At 52.0% G+C, this 16,745-nt stretch overlaps 1 protein-coding gene across 3 annotated transcripts in view; it reads left to right on the forward strand.

Moving 5' to 3' along the window:
• Positions 1-16,745, forward strand: part of KIAA1671 (KIAA1671 ortholog) — a 158,800-nt gene that overhangs the window by 39,946 nt on the left and 102,109 nt on the right. For 2 of the 3 annotated variants that reach the window (XM_074356217.1, XM_074356219.1), the window contains exons 2-4: positions 6,617-8,236; positions 10,097-10,184; positions 13,657-16,419. In XM_074356217.1, coding sequence (XP_074212318.1) covers positions 6,672-8,236; positions 10,097-10,184; positions 13,657-16,419 — 4,416 coding nt within the window. In that variant the 5' untranslated portion in view covers positions 6,617-6,671. Of the gene's footprint in view, positions 1-4,686; positions 4,839-6,616; positions 8,237-10,096; positions 10,185-13,656; positions 16,420-16,745 lie in introns of all 3 variants that reach the window. The other variant, XM_074356218.1, reaches the window with a different exon arrangement.

A 16,745-nucleotide genomic window follows, 5' to 3' on the forward strand; every position in this document is an offset into this window, starting at 1 on the left:
AATGGGCCAGAGAGAGCCTTGGTACCTCTGCATTTTGAACTGATGGGGCGAACCTAGCTCACAGGGATACTTCAGGATTGAGACATAAAAAGAAATCTGTTTGCCCAAACAACATTAAAAAGGACATTAAAAAGGAATCTCAAAATAAAAGGGAATCTTAAAATTTAACAATTCCACCCTAGGTCCCCAGCACTTTTTTTCCCCCCTCATTGTCCCTTAACACTTTTTTCCCCCTACTCTGTCCCTTTTCTCTTCCAGACCTTGACCAGTTGTATAAACAGTCCTTGCCATTGTCACAGCCTTGAATACAAAAAGATATCGCATCTGCCACCCTCCCTCCAATACGATTCTCATAAATTCTTTCCACTTTCCTGTGTAGACCCCCCCACCACTCACTTTCAAGAGATGCAGAATAGTCCCTTACATGTGGTGAGATGCTTTCCCCTTCTATGGAGAATATGGATTATTTCTAGGTTTTTGCCGTTGTAGCCATGGCAACCAACCCATCTTTTCTGATCACAGGCATTTAATGTACCATTTGTGGACAGGCTGGGAACCAGAGCTCTGGTCTACCTGCTGACATTATTTTTTTTTTTGCAACTTTTGTGACATTTCAAATGGCTTGTGAGTCCTGTGTTTTTTCAAATGAGGATTATCACCCTAAATCCAGGGTGCATTATTGCTGCCCATGGATGAATAACGCTGTAGTGAACATCTTTGTGTACCTGGCTTTCTCTTCCCGTAGATTCCTTCCATAGGATGCGTTTTTAGAAGTGGATTCCTGAGTCCAAAATGAATGTTTCTGGGGGGAGGTATATGTGGGAAAAACACCTGATTTGTAGTCAAGAGATTTCAGCCCCCTCACTACCCCTCACCAGCGTGTGATCTGCTTTGTCTTCCTCATCTCTAGAAAGGTGGTGGGAATAATTTGAAAAGCACAAGATTGTTGAGAATATTAAATGAGAGAAGGTAGAAGGTGCAGGGTCACACAGTAAGTATGGTGTCTGACTCTTGATGGGTCTCACAAAGTATCAGTTGAAGTGAATGTTGGCAAATTGCTTTTATAACTTGCATTGTCCCTGGGAGGAGATGAGCGTGTCAGTTTTTCCACATCCACGCCTGCATTGGATGTTATTGTTTTCTTCTCTCAGGGGTCCTCTCCTTGGAGGTGTTTTTTTGCACACTGACTTTATGTCACAGTACAGCATCAGACCCGGGGGATACAGCTGTGAACCAGACCCAGGACTCTCTGGGCAAGGAGCTCCCAGTTTAGTGCAGGAAACAGGCAATCACCACCTGTGGGATCAATGCTGGGCTAGGGAGAAGCTCCAGGAGTTAGGTATCAGAGCAGAGAAGAGGCTCCTGAACCCACCCTGGGGCATCAGGGAAGGCTTCCTGGAGGAGGTGGCTACTTGGAGCTGAGAACCAAGCGATGCAGAGAGATTAGCCAGGAGGTAGGAAATGACAGTGTAGAGGCATGAAGGTGAGGAAGAGCATAGTGAGTTTTGTGACCTGTCTAGGGTTCACGTGCTGATGTGAGAGACAGACAGAAAGAGGGGGAGGTGTCAATCATGAGGCTGAAGCTGGAGAGACAAAGAGGGTGCTGATCTTGCCGGGCCTCGGAGAGGAAGTTTGATCTTCATTCAGAGGGCAGTGGGGAGATGCTCATGGGCTTTGAGCAGGGAGGGTGACATGGTGGCACCTGTGTATGGGAGAATCACTCGGCTGCTGCTGGAAGAGATTGGAGGAGTCTCCAGCAGGAAACTCACTTACCTGACGTGCTCTGCTTCTTGCGTGTTTATGCTGTTTGTCATCTGTTCCATCTTCATGATTGTCAGCTCCGTGGGAACAGGGCTTTCTTTGTGTTCTGTTCATTGCCATGTCCCCTGAGCCTGGTATATAGTAGGTGCTCAATAATTGTGTGTTGGAACGAATGAATGAATGAGTGAGTGAACGAATGAATGAGCTAGGGCCACAGCCCCGGGGCTGGAGGGGGAGGATGCCCACACTCCAGCGACATTAGACATTGGGCCCTTTCCATCCGGGACCTGTGGGTGGACGAAGCACACGCGTGTGTACCACAGCCCTGCTTTCCGGGGGGGACCTGGGCGTACACTTGGCCCTTCCCACCAAGCGCCACACGGGGTGGATTTGCAGATTCGGGCGCGCAGGTCACGTTCCGGAAGGCGCTGGAAGGTGTCAGGACTGGCTCACACACCCTCACCAGATGGTGGCATTCCCAGGCAGCGGCACTTAGAGACGGCCGAGTGAATGGCGGTGGGCCCCCTGATCGGATCTAGGGGGTGTAATTATGAAATATCGGCAGCAGCTGTTAGAATGAATCAACGCCTCTGAATCGGGGAGAGAGGCTGCCAAACGGGTTCTGAATGGAAGCGCCTCTCCTGCCTTCTCCCCGTGAGGTCCTCTCGGATTCCCTGCTAGCCTCCACGGCTGCGCCCCCAGCATCCAGCACGGAGCCTGGCTCGTAGAAGGAAGGTCAGAAGGACGGATGAATGAAGGCTCTTGAACGAAATCCTGTCTAATTTCAGCAACTGTCGGTCTTGGTGACTCAGTTCCCAGGAACATGGTTTCCTCTGCAGGAAATTGCAGGAAATGGGAATTTCAAACTCTGCACATCAATTCGGGGAGATCAAGCCTGTAGACTTGGCAGGTTCAGCGACAGCAGAGGTACACCCGTTGCCACCCCCCACCTCTACCCGCACACCCTCTGTCTCCTGGTCCACCGCAGCCTCCTGACCTCTCCCCCAGATCAGCCTTGCTCCCTGTCCTTCCCTGCCCCACCCGTGCCGACCTCCTGGATGATTTGTCGGTAAAACCAGACACGGCGCCCACTTGACACGCCTGCTTTCTTCAGGGAGCTCTTGTTTACCTGCCTTTGGCCGCCGTGCTAATACATTTAAAAAGAACGAGCGAGGCCACCCAAAGAATAAACAGCATCTGTCCTCTGCGTAAGTGGGCTTCTGCAATGTTTTGGAAGAGACTAACATTTCTCAAATTAAGCGTAATGTATGTGATGCATTTAAAGTGAGGTTTAGGTTTCCATCGGGTTTCCTTGGATTTTACAACAGGTTAAAAGGAAAACCTGAGAATCAGGGGTTTCTAGGTTTGGGAAAGACTGCAAAATACTTAGCCGTCCACGATGGTGGTTTAACCCTTTTTATCCCCCGCGTTGTTCACTGGCTCGTTCATCCATTCACTGATTCGCTCACGCAACCATGTTTCTATACCAGGCATCTGCCTGACGTTTTAAATGGAAACTCAAGAGGGAGCCCAAGATAGAAAGGGGATTACAGATAACAGAGACACCGTTCTGATTAAGAGGGGTGTGGACCCAGAGCCTTCTTTCTCCTTTTCCTTTCCCTTTGCAGTGTAGCCGCTGAGATGGGTTCAGGGATCTCGAAGTGGGGCGATATTTGTGAACCGTCGATCATGATTCAGCCACATTGCTCTCGGTGGTTCCTCCCAGGCGTGGCTGTACAGAGAAGCATTCCTTCCCGGCACCTTTGGGCAGATGAGCTGGTGTGACCAAGTCGGGTTCATGTGGTCCCAGCAGGTGTCTGACAGTGGGTGTCCCGGGCGGTGGAACGCCTCCCTGTGGTCAGGCGAGGTCCGCAGGTCCAGCGTCCAGCTGAGCTCTTCACAGCTCTTTGGTTCTGTCATTCAGTAGCCGTTGACCTACGGCCGTGCCAGAACCGGCCAGAGCCAGAGGAACTGACGCATCTTACGTCCTAGGTCCCATGAACTCGGGACCCCTATGCTTTTTCAGAATCTTAGAGGGGCCAAGAGAATATTTCTTCCTTCGTTTATTTATTCACTCAATTATTACGTGTTTGGTGCTGTCAGCTGCCAGGCCTCTGTGCTGGTTCCTGGCGATTCAGGGTGCCCTCTGGGGGCTTACCATTGATGAGAAATGAGGGGTTGTGCACTAGGAAATGTAACTGTATGGCTGTGATGAGTCTGGCAGAGTGTATGTGTGTCTCCGTGGATGTTTAAGAGGGAGGTTGTACTGGGCTGGAGAGGGGCTGCTGTGTCTGAACTGTGATCTTAGGGGTGAACCTGTGTCTGTGCGTAGCGACAGGGGTATCCCAGGGAACAGGAACAGCACGTGAAAGGGCCCTGTGGTGGTGTTTGAGGACCTCCAAGAGGTGCAGTGTCCCAATAGTGCTGGAGAAACGGCTCTCAAGTTAGCCAGCTCCTTGAGTGTTCAGGAGTTACCTCCCTCTAAGCCAAGGAAGCCTTCCGGGACCACCACTCCCAATTCCAGGCAGTTAACCCTCCTTTTCCTCTGCTCCCGTGTCCCCCTTTATAAACCACGATGTTTATTGCCCCGGGTTGTCATTACCTGTGCATGTGTTTCTCACACAAGATTCTGGATTCCCCGAATGCAGGGGATATTTCTTACTCATCCTTGTGCACCTGGCAGGTGCTCAAGAAACATGTATCAGAGAGACAGGGGAGATTTTAACTGAGCACCTACTGTGGCTCAGCACCCTGGATGCCCACGTGTCTCTGTAAGGCTGCAGTACTGAAAAGCCAAGAGAGGCGTGAGTTTTACAAGCTGGAGGAGATGCTAGCAGATGCAGTTGGAGCTCAAAAGCTTTTGCGCCGTCTGTGCACATACTGCCAGAACTCCGGAACCGAGGCTGTCGCCCTGTGTCTCCCCAGACCTGCCGAAACTCAGCCTGCTAGGACGAGCCTCCCCTCCCCCGCCGGCTTCTGCCGCGGGAGTGTGCAGACAGCCCGGTTTGCCATGGGACGTGGTACTCCTGGCTTTCCCCCGGTGGTCACGCGTTCCCAGCCAGGACCTGCCAGCTCGGGTAAGTGGGGCTGGAAGGTCCAGGGGGTGCAGGGCTCCTGCGGGTTCCGCCAGGGAATTTTCTCTCTGTTTTTTGCATCCTGTTCTTGTCCTGTGTCTCATGTTCAGGCTACATCCATGTCCCAGAGCAGGGTTCCCAGAGGTCATGGGGACTGGCTCTAACAGTAAACAGTTGTGATTTGGGGCAGGACCCTTAGAACTCCGCCCCATCATTGCAGGCAGTTCCTCCCAATTCTCTGATTTTCCGAGTCTCCATTTCTTTCCCTCTCTTCTGCCTGTCACCCTGTCTAGACAGTGTTCTCCGCTTTGAGGAGAAGGAATCTGTTTAGCACCATCGAGCGTATAAGGAAGAGAAAATATCAAAAAATCTGTCTGCCTTTCTTTCCTGCAGGCTGCTGAGTGAGTCAGAGCTGGGGGCAGCAGGGTGGGGCCCCCGGAAGGGAAGCGGGAGGCTTGCGTGGAACTAAAGTACCTTCCACTTTTAGTGCATCTAGACAGGTGCAGGCTGGGGGCAGTTCTGTGGGGAAAGAGAACACTGATGTGAGCTTGGAGCCAAGGTCAGGGAAGGAATCACGAACAGCAACTTGTCTGGCACTTTGGAAGACCGGAAAGGAATAAGACACGATTTTTTAAAAGGCAGAGTTGAATGGGTCCAGGACTTGAGATGGAGTTTCAGGCTGTGTGATGGCTGGCAAGTCAGGCGACCTCTCTGGGCCCTTTCCCTTCTTCTCCATAGCGGAGATCACGAGAATCCCTGCCTCTTGGGGTTGTGGGAGGATGAATGAGAAAGGAGAGCTCTCCTGCTTTGAGAGAGCAGAGCTCACGGCTGGATGAACCAGGGGCTTCTGCCTGAGCTGCTGCAAAACTGGGGCTGATAATCACATGCCCCACCCCCACAAGGTTGTAAGGAGGATGTGATTTGTAAAACGTGGGACGCGCTTGGCTTGCCGGAGTCCTCGCCCATGGTCAGCTCTCCCCGTTAGCTGTTACTCTTCGTACTAAGACTGCGAAGGCAGCCAGCATGTTTTCGGCATTCAACCGAAAAGAACCCAAAAGCAAACACATAATAACAGCAGGTGGAGTGAAAAATGAGGAGGGAGGGCTTTTTTTTTTTTTTAAGGCTTCTGGAAGGACTGGGGAGGGGAGAGATAAGGGACGGTGATCAACTTTGTGACCTTGGGAACACCAGCTTCCAGTGGCTGTGTGAGCTGGGGCTGGTCACATAACCTCTCTGTGCTTGGCACTCACCAGTGGGTGGTGACAAGGCTGGGACGCCTGACTCTGGCAGGCTCTGAAACGGGAAAATACTGCAGGTGGCAGGACTCTCGCTGGGGCTCATGCCGGACTGCATCGTGTGAGTTTGGAGTCCGAACTGGGTTCGAATCCCAACTTTGCCTCTTATTCCCTGAGTGACTTCGAGCCAGTTACTTGGCCTCTCTGAGCTGGTTTCCGTACCTGTACAGCAGACATCATCACTTTTTACACTAAAGGCTGGCCTTGGGATTAGGGGAGCCAGGAGAGCCCTGGAGAATGTTGGCACCTTTTCCGTATCCTTTGAGCTGGAGTGAACTTCAAAATCGGGCCATTTAGTCCACTGCCCTTGCCCAGAGCTGAGGGGCGGAGAGACTGGCCCAGGCTTGCCCGGTGAAGGCAGTGGGGAGCTACTGACCAGACCCAGGGCTCTGGTCTCTTGATCCCATTTCCCCAAATCTCTGCTTTCAACCCAGGCACTAACTGAATCTTAAATCTTAAATTTACTTTTTTTTTTTTTTTTTTTAGTGGTTGCTTCTCCATCTCTGATATTCTTATTCCCCATGGAGCCACAACCGTAACCATGGCAACTCGCGTGGAGGTTGGCTCCCTCAGTCCTCTGACAGGAGTGCCCGGCCTGGGTGAGCTCTCCAAGGAGGAGACCCTGACTCGGACCTACTTCCGCCAGGCTGGCGACCCCGCCAGGGCCCCCTCGGCACTGCTGTTGGAAGGAAAAAGCCCCCTCAGGAGCCCCGTCCGCTTACTGCCCCTGCCGAGACTTGCCCCCAAACCCTTCTCCAGGGAGAAGGCCGCGGACGTGGTGATACCCCCGTGGCCCAGCCCGACCAGACCCTCTCTGACCAGGGGGCTCTCCCAGGACACAGAGGGGCCGGATCTGGACGAGATGCCTGGCTTGGTGGGGCAGGAGGGGGGCAGCGGGGGCAGTCTGCGAGGCTCGTCTCTGTTTGACAAGGCCGCGGTTGCACGGCCCAGCCCCAGCCCCAGCACCGTGATTCTCTTTGAAACCACCAAAGCCGGCCCCACCCTGGGGAAAGGGGTCAGCCAGGGGGCTCAGGAGGCCGACGCAGGTGTGTCCCAGGGGCCCCCTTCGGGCTCCCGGCCTGAGGTGGCCACCAAGCCTGCCCTGCCGGCCCGAAAGCCTGCAGGGTCCCTTCCCCGACCAGCCTCCCTGTCTCAGGACAGGAGGCCAGTGGCCACCCAAGAGGATACAGGCCCAAAGGAGCCTCTGTCAAAGGCCAGCAGCGTGGAGGACGCGGGCAGCCCCTCTGTGGAGCCCAGGCCACGCCTGAAGAGAAGGCCGGTGTCAGCCATTTTCATCGAGTCTATTCAGCCTCAGAGGCCAGGCCCGGGCGGGGCAGCTGCCATGGGGAAGGTGCCCCCCACCCCGCCTGAGAAGACATGGATGAGGAGGAGGCCCAGGCCTCTGTCTGTGGACCTCACGGCCCGGTTTGAGAGTAGAGAGGCCTTGCAAAGGAGGGTGGCGGATGAGGCCACGACAGGGACCCCTGCCCAGCGATGGGGGCCGGAGAGGCCCGACCCGGAGCCCAAAGTGGACTTCGAGTGTTTGGTCAAAGCAGAGGCTCCTCTTCACGACCAAGATTCCGACTTCCTGCAGGTGGCCAGGAAGATCCAGGAACGGAAGGAGAAGATGCTCCTTAAGCAGGTGAACACAGGCAGCCTCCAAACTGCCGGGGGCTCAGCCAAGGTCAGCCCCACAGATGACTGGAATCTCGGGGAAGAGAAAGCCAAGCTGGACGGGGAGCCGGAGGAGGCCCCCAGGGTCCCCGAGTCCCCTCCACCCAGGCCTGGAAAAGGCCAAGACATTGCTGAGATCAAGAGCAGAGGGGCTGATGGGGACACCTGGGCAGGGGGAGAGAGGCCCCCCAGGGGTGGCTTGAAGAAGCGCGTCAGCCTGTTTGGGGAGGAGAGTGCCTCAGCCTTGGCAGCAGCGTCCGAACCCCCACCAGCCACCCCTGAGTCCCCACTGGCCGCACCACAGTCAGAGAGAGCAGGTGTGAGCGTCCAGGAACGGATCAAAGGCTGGGCTGTTGAGAGCTCAGAAGCGAAGCTGGAGATCAGGAGGAGGGCGGTCCAGGCGCGGCCACTGTCAGCGGATTTGACCAAACTGTAAGTGGGAATATTCCACAGGCTTTCCCTAGCCCTGGAGAGCCTCAGCCCGCCCACTAGAGACCCCTTGGGAAAGGAAACTGCAGGGTGCCAGGCTTACCTGGTGATTTACCCACAGCCCCAAGAGGAAGTGACATTTGCTCCCATTTGTCAGATGGGGAAGCTGAGGTATGTGCCCACAGCCAGGCCGGGAGCTCCATTCGTCCCTTCCCCACTTTGCGCTTTACAGGGGAAGGTAGCGTGCCCATCTCACAGATGTGGACAGGAAAGGTGAAGGGTCGTGAGGAAGTAGGGAGCCCGGTGTAATTCCAGCTCAGGCTGTCTCTGTAGCTAAACTTTCCTTTCCTAAAGTCTGAGGACACTGAATATGTGGCTGAAACCTCCATGAATGACCCAAAAAATAAGATCAGATGGGTGGTGATAACCTGGGCATGTCACTTCCCCTCTGAAGCCTCAGTTTCTTCATCTCCAAGACGGAGCTGATGCTCAGACCTGCCTTAAAGGATTAAGGCAAAGACTCAAAAGAGGTAGTGCTGGAAATCACTTGACCCAAGGGAAGCCTTCAATATGATACGATTAATCCTGTTGGTTAATGATGATTCTCTAAGCTTGGCCTGGCCTCTGACATCCCTGTCTTTGTTTTTCCGCAAGTGGCTTCCCAGCTACGACAGGGAGATGGCACCAGGCGTGCCCACCAACTCGTTAATAGCGTACATGCCGCTGACATACTTTGGCTGGGAGGGAGCTTCCAGGGGGCGGGACCTCTGGGCAGACTGCCCTCCCGGCCCTGGGAACCAGGGCAACCAGCTCGGCCAGGGTTAGACCAGTGGTTCCCGGCATTTAGAATGACCCGGAAAAATGACCTACCCCAAGAGATTCTGATTCACTTGATCTGGGGAGGGGCTCAGATCTTGGTAGTTTTTTAAAAGCTTCCCAGGCGATTTTCATGTGCAGTCAGGCTTGAGAACCCCTGAATTCAGAAAACAAAGAAAGGGGCCTCCCCCACACCCTACACCACCCCTAGTGCCCTGGGTTATTCCCATAAGACAGATGGGAAAACAGAGGCTTGGAGTTTAGAAACAGCTCATGCTCACGCCTCCCAGAAGGCAGACCTTGGACTGCTACATATGGGTCAGCTTTAAGGGGTTTGATTTCTCTCACCTCCCCCGAGCTAATCTTTGGGCATCTACCCTTGAGAACTCTTTAGAGATGGAAAAATTCTAGCTCCAGAACTCCCCTTTCTCCTTCATCCCCTTTACAGTGGGGAATCAGGCCCATAGAGGGACAATGACTGGGCCAAGGTCATCCAGAGAGGCAGAGACACGCCCGTGCCCCCACACATTCCCTGACTCCCCACTGCCCCTGAGTCCATGGTCCCATGGTCGGTCTGCAGTCGGGCTGTTGCGCCTGGGGTTGCAACCATTAATTATCCATCCCGGGTCATCTTCACTCTTCTCCAAACACCCTCATGTAGCTATTAGGGCTTTGGGTAGCCTCTCATCTGCCCTACAACAGACTATGGGGAGGTGTTAATTATCCCCGTTTTATAGATGAGGAGACAGAGGCTCAGGTGATGTCACAAGCCTGACCCAAGCTCCCTCAGTGGGGAGGCAGCAGAGCTGGGGGACTAGCACCCAGGTCTCTTCACCCAAGCCTGGGGCTTCTGCTCCCTGGATGATGCTGTGTTTAAGGTAAGCTGTCTCCACCGGGCCCGAGAGATTTGGCAACTGGCAAAGACATGCCCCTTCTCAAAGGAAACTGGACAGTGTTTCTTTGATGTTCCTGAGCTAGTTACGGGGTGTGGGCTGGAGGGAGTCGCAGCTTCCAGCCCTGTGCAAGTAACTCGGATCTCTGTGCCAGGTTTTCAAGTGCAGCTTCGAGCAATGAAGTCAAATATGAGAAGAGCTCAGAGCTGAGCGGTGAGCTTCCGAAGGAACCTAGAGACAAGGTGAGGCGCTGCCGGGTACATCTTTTATTTTCCAGTGGGAAGTTATACTTTCATGATCTACAGGACCTAGGAAAGAATCAGAATCGTCTCATAAACCATAAACATTTTTTTCCTCTAATGTTGGGACTTGTGAAGTCCCTTCCAGCATAATGGGCTGTGATTCCTGTCCCCTGGGGTTAAATACGGTTTGCAAATATAATAGTTAGGAATTTATTTTTTTCTGTGCTCATAGGAGGAGGGACATGGCTTTCCTATGTTAGACTGTTTGCTTTATTAAGAAATTACTAAGAGTTAAAAAATGTTCATAGAAACCCCCTCAGTCTCTCCCATAATGGTCCCTGCTTTTTTCTCCGCCCTGATTTGTCCACCTAGCAGCAGAAAAAGGACGAAAATCCCCAGCAATTCAATTTCTTAAAAGGTATTTTCATTTAGTCTGTTTAATAGAGAGAAAAAAGCTCCTAACATCTACATATAATTGGTTTGTGGTTGATGGTTTCTGTAGTTTTAATTCTTCTGAAACGGCTTTACTGAGGTATAATTGACTGGACTTATTTAAAGTGTCTAAGCAGGTGAGCTTTGACAGGTGTGTACACCTGTTGAAACTGTCATCTCTATAAAGGTAACGAACATTTCCAGCACAGGCAAATTGTTCTTGGCGATCCCCCTGCCTGCCCCCTCCTCCCCTCAAGCAACTGACCTGCTTTCAGTTACTACAGATTCATTTGCATTTTCTAGATTTTTATGTAAATGGAGCCACTGCTGTTTTTTTTGGTCTGACTTCTTTCACTCGGAATAATTTGAGCTTCATGAGTGTGGTCACACATGATCAACAGTCCACCCCTTTTTACTGCAGGGTGGTATCCCATTGTACGGTTACCGATCATTTGCTTATCCATTCACCCTTTGATGGACATTTGGGATGTTTCCAGTTTGGGGGCCATTGCAAATAAAGCTTCTTTGACCATCTGTTCTCTTTTCTCGTGGCTAAACACTTAGGAGTGGAATGGCTGGATCATACGGTTTCACTTTTTAAGAAACTTAGGTAGAGTTTTAGACATGAGGGCTTGGTTGCAAGCCCGTCTGAACCCCTTCCATCATAAATCCCCAACCAAGGTGAGCCGGCTCTGAACAGCAGGGCCCACCACTCCTGGGCCAGGCAGTTTGCCCTGTATTTATCCTTGGACCTTCTGAAGCATGTCTTTAAAGATGGACAGGAGAGGGGCCCGTTAAAGTAAAACTCCTCAAAGTCACCTTAAGATACCATGGTGGCAACAACCGCAGGAACACAAAAGGCTTCCTGAAGCAAGCGGGGCAAAATGATTGTCATTGAATCCAGGGGATGGGTTGAGCCGATCTTATTCTTTTATTCTTTTATTTATTTTTTCACTCTTTTTTCCGGGGGGGAGGGAAGGGAATTAGGTTTATTTATTTATTTATTATTTTTTAATGGACGTACTGGGGATTGAGCTCAGGACCTCGTGCATGCTAAGCACGCACTCTACCACGGAGCTACACCCTCCCCCCCATTTTTTTTTTTACTTTTAATGATACTTATTTTTTTCTTTCTAGCAAATTTATTATTCTAATCTGTAATTTCATATATGTTGAAAATTTTTCCAAAAAATGAAGAGTTAATAAAGAAACCCTTGCTTTAATTATCATGAGAGTTCATCTCTATAAATAGCCTTTTCTTTTGGTGATTTTTTTTTTCCATTGTGGTAAAATACACGTAACATAAAATATACCTTTTAAACTATTTTTTAAGAACAATAAATATATATATTTTGATTTAAAAAACAAGCTATGTGTGTATACACACGCACACACACACTTAGAAAAATACACACACACGTTTGCAAGAAGATAGTTCTGGAAAGTTCTTCCCAGATCCATTCCCCATTGATAACAGTTGTTATCTGGGAAGGGAACTGGTATTTGATATTTGAATGAGGGCAGAAAAGGACTTGAGCTTTGTCTGTGTTGTTTAGGTCCTTGTACAATGAGAATGGATTCATATATCACTCAAAATTTATGTAATAAAATGTAAACAAAAAATTTAAATCAATATGTTTTTAAAAGTCTTTAATGGCATTCCATCATCTAAAGTAGAGATTAGTGAACTGTGGCCCTGCCTGCTTTGTAACGATTTTAAAACAAACAATTCCTTGGCATTAAGGAGATTCTCAATGTTGTGCAACCATCACCACCACTCTTTAGTTCCGGAATTTTTCATCACCCCAAAATGGTAACCCCTTCCCCAGTCACTTCCCACCCCCCACCCCTGGCCACCACACATCTACTTTATGTCTCTATAGACTTGCCTGTTCTGGACATTCCATATAAGTGGAATCATATAATATGTGGCTTTTTGTGTCTACCTTCTTTCACTTTGCATAATGTTTTCAAGTTTCATCCATATTAGAGCATGTATCAGTGTTTTAGTCTTTTTTATGGCTGAATAATATTCCACTGCACAGGTATACCACATTTTGTTTATCCATTCATCCATCAATGGACACTTGAGTTTCCGCCTCTGGCTACTGCAAATAATGCTGCTGTGGACATTGGTATACAAGTTTTTGTCTGAACACCTGTTTTCAATTCTTTTGGGTGTATACTCAGCAATGGAATTGATGGGTCATTTGGTTAAGTCTTTATTTAACTTACTGAAGTAGACTTATCTCTAACAGAAAAAAAGAAAGATTAGAAAAGGACTAAGTGAAAATGCATGCATATTATAAAAATCAAACAGAACTGAAGTGTAAGTTTAAAAGATGATGTTTTCGCCCTCATTCCTTCTTCCCACCCTCACTCCCTTGCTCATAGTTTGATTTATGTCTTTTCCACTGTTTATCTACATGTATATTTGTAGATACACATGCACACACACGTACATTTTTTAAAATGGTATTTTATTATAAAAATACAGTCTGCTTTTCTCCCACCTCAACACAACAACATTTTATCTGTGCTTAGATGTCACAACATGAGGACCCGCCCCTGCCATGGGTCCAAGTGCCTGTGTAGTATTCAGTTGTTTGGATACATCAGAATTTACTTAGCCAGTACCCTTCAGATGGGCATTTAGGTTGTTCCTGTGTTCTTTTGTTTCACAAACAGTGTTATATGAACGTTCTTGTTCACATAGACTTGTGCACATGGGCAAAGAAGGAATCCTGGGTGGAAACTGGCCAGATAAAAGGCAATGAGTATCTTAAAATCATGACAGACACACTGAATTGCCCAAGAGTCATGCCCACTTATCTTCTCTGCAGCTGTGTCTGAGAGTGTCCGTTTCCCCACATCCTCACTCACACTGGCTGTGTTCAGTCTCTAAAATTTTATAGTATCTCACTGCTGCGATTTGAAAAGCCACCTTTCAATCTCCTCCCTGCTTCCTTTCCATTTCGAATCCTTTAACTTAAACTGGATTGTTTCTTTCTTTCTCTTTCTTTCTTTTTTGCTTTCCCAGCAAAAGGAAGGGCATGATGTGGACGCAGCATCTGTCCCAAGAAGCCCCTGGAAGCCTGAGACGCCCCGGGAGAAGCCCAGGCAGACGGAGCGGAAAGACAGTTCTAACCAAGTGCCCGACGGCTGTCGGGGTGAAAGCGTGGTGGGGGCTCTGAGCCCTTCCGACGGCACTCCAGAAGATGATCGAAGCTTCCAGACCGTGTGGGCCACGGTGTATGAGCATCGTGTGGAGAAACACACCGTGGCTGACCAGTCAGGATGCTGCCCCTTGGCCACGACCCCCAGGGACGTGGCCGATCTCTTGGAGCTCAGATCCAGGCTCCAAGGGAGAAGCTCTTTGCCCCAGACGACATACCTGAAGAGGGAGTGGTTTGAAAATCCCGACCCCGAGACATCGGGGCGAACCACCTTCTCCAACGGTGAGCCCAAACAGCATCGCACGTCCTCCCTCCTGGAAAAATGCCCTTTGGGCGAAAAGGGCAGTAATAGCCCCTTCCTCCAGCGCTCGGAAAGCCCTCCCGCGTCGCAGAGGGTCGAGCCCAAGTACGACATCGTGCACGCGGTTGGGGAGCGCGCGCACAGTGAGGCCGTCCCCAGGGCGCCGGAGGAGAAGGCGGTGACGCTCCGGAGCAGCAGGTCTCAGCTCTCGCTGTCCCGCGAGGTCACCCCCGCTGACCCCGAGTGCAGGCTGGAAGGCCAGGTGGGCTCCGTCCAAAGGGCGAGTTTGATTTGGGAAGCTCGAGGGACGCGTGAGGTCAGTGGGCCAAAGCCTGAATCCCCCCGAGAGCCAAAGGACACATTTGGAGGCAATTGCCTGTCACCCAGGTGGACAGGTGGGGCGACTTCGAGCTGGCAGAAAGCCACCGTGGTGGTCAGTGAAGAGAGAGGCTCGGAACCGAGCCCCGAGGCCACCTCTGTGAGGACCATCCAGGCTGCCATCCGGGAGGCCCAGCACCAGGGGACCGAAGGGGCCGGAATCAAGCCGGGAGAGAGGGGTGCCCCCTGCGGGTGCCCTCTGGGGCCTCCCTCCAGGGCTAAGGGCGAGCCCTCTGACTCCAGAGCCCGGCCACACCCGGACGCACTGGTGCAGAAGGGGCCCCTCGCTGTGGCCGCCGGCCAGGGTGAACCGAGGCCGGAAGCCAGGATGCGGAAGGTGAGTCCCGGGGACCAGAGATTGGAGAGGTGGAGGCGGCGGACTTTACCCCACGACGTGAAGTTTGACGAATTCAGCTTCCTGGCCCCAGAGCACTCTTCAAAGGCAGAGCAGAGACGGACAGATTACTTGAGCCCCACCGCAGGTGCCTTAAGAACCCCACCACCACCCCACACTAGGGCGGAGACCCAGCAGGTGAAGCCTGGTGTTTCACAGGACTGGGCTTTTCCAGCGGCAAAGCAAGGGTCCTCTGGGGAGCCCAAGGCGACGTTTTTTGCAGTGACTTACCAGATTCCTGACACCCAAAAAGCAAAGAGCGTTGTTAAGCCCGGGCCTGAAAACACGGCGGAATATTCCAGAAAAATAGCCACACCTCCATTGCCTCATCCTTTAACATCTACTTTGGTTTCTCTTAACCACGGAGAGCCACTGGAGGCCGTGGGCAGTAAAAACCGGGCCCAGGGCAGAGAGCACGACAATGCAAGCTTTCCAAAGAGTCCAAAGAGGCCGGCAGACCTCCCAGTACCTCTTGGGGACAGGATTCTGGATCCTTCCAGTGAAAGGATCACCGATACCAGTGCTTTATGGGTTCACCGGGGACTGGGTGATGGCACTGGTTTCCACAGCGATTGGAAGGAGAGTGGGAACAGGACACCCCCCAGCAGTGCCCCCAAGACGCCCCCAGCTTTTAAAAGTCGCCCCAGAGCCAGTGATGTCCTCATCAGAAGGAAGACGGAGGTGGTCAGCGAGACATTTCCGGGTAAAATCAAAGATGGCTACAGGTCCAGCGTCCTCGACATTGACGCCCTGATGGCCGAGTATCAGAGGCAGCCGGCCAGAGGCCCCGGGGAGGCTCAGGAGCGGGTGGGGGGTCCACCCGCAGAGGCCATGGGCTCGAACCCCGAGAGGCCTGGCCAGCAAGGCGCCGTGGATTGGAGACGGAGGAGCCTGAAGGGGGGCCCTGAAGCGGAGGGGCCCCGGAAACAAGCCAGTTTTGCCGAAATAAACTCCAGTTCCACCCCTGGCTCGGGGAAGCAGCCGGCGGAGACCCCGGGGACACCCACAGACACCAAGTTCAGCCCTCCCCTGTGGGCTCTGCCGCACCCGGCTGCCCCTGAGAGGTCTCCAGGGGCCTCTTCTGGCCCCGCAGTTCCCAGGAAAAAAGGTCTGAGAGTAGCTGAAGATGAACAGAAGGCCTTTGCTAGTAAACATCATGGTGCAAAGGGCCAGAATCACCCGGCCGAGTCCAAGCCCACCACCAGCTGGGGGGATCCAGGCAGTGGGGACTGTGTGCCGCCCAAGTCCTCCCCCGCTGGCCAGAAGACAGGGGCCCCGAGGACATCCCTCGGGAGGGGAGAGGAGGGCAGTGTGGCCCAATGGGGTGACCACCCACAGGACTGGGGAAGGTCACTGCTGGATGTCAGGAGGGCCTGTTCTGAGAAAGGCCCCCCGGTCAGAATCCAAGAGGGCCTGTCCGTCATGCAGGAAGCCAGAGAGAGGAGGCGAGAGCAGCTCAAAGGGAGGCCCAGCCTCCCCAGGGAGAGTCCGGAGGCCAAAGAGACCAAGATGCAGCCCTGCCGGCAGGAGTTGGGGAACCGAGACAGTCAAAAGGTGAGTACGAAGGCCGTTTCAGTTTTGTCAAACGTTGGTTAAACGTGCAGGCCAGGGGCCTCAGAATCAGAACCTACCTGGGCCAGGTGGGTATGGAAATGAGTGGAGTCTGGCTGGGTGTGAGACGCTAGGGAAAGGTAGGGATTGTGGCAAATGGAGAGCTCATGCCTTAATGTGACAGGGAACAACCACTGCTCAGTCCCCACTGGTTCTTGACCAGTGAGAAAGACTTAACGAGAGAATCAGAAAACAAGACAAAACAGATTTTTGTGTGTAATCTGCACCCCCATCATGAAATGAGGACAACTTACTAAAAAAAAAAAAGC

This window comes from Camelus bactrianus, chromosome 32 (genome assembly GCF_048773025.1).
Source record: "Camelus bactrianus isolate YW-2024 breed Bactrian camel chromosome 32, ASM4877302v1, whole genome shotgun sequence".
Lineage (NCBI taxonomy): Eukaryota > Metazoa > Chordata > Mammalia > Artiodactyla > Camelidae > Camelus > Camelus bactrianus.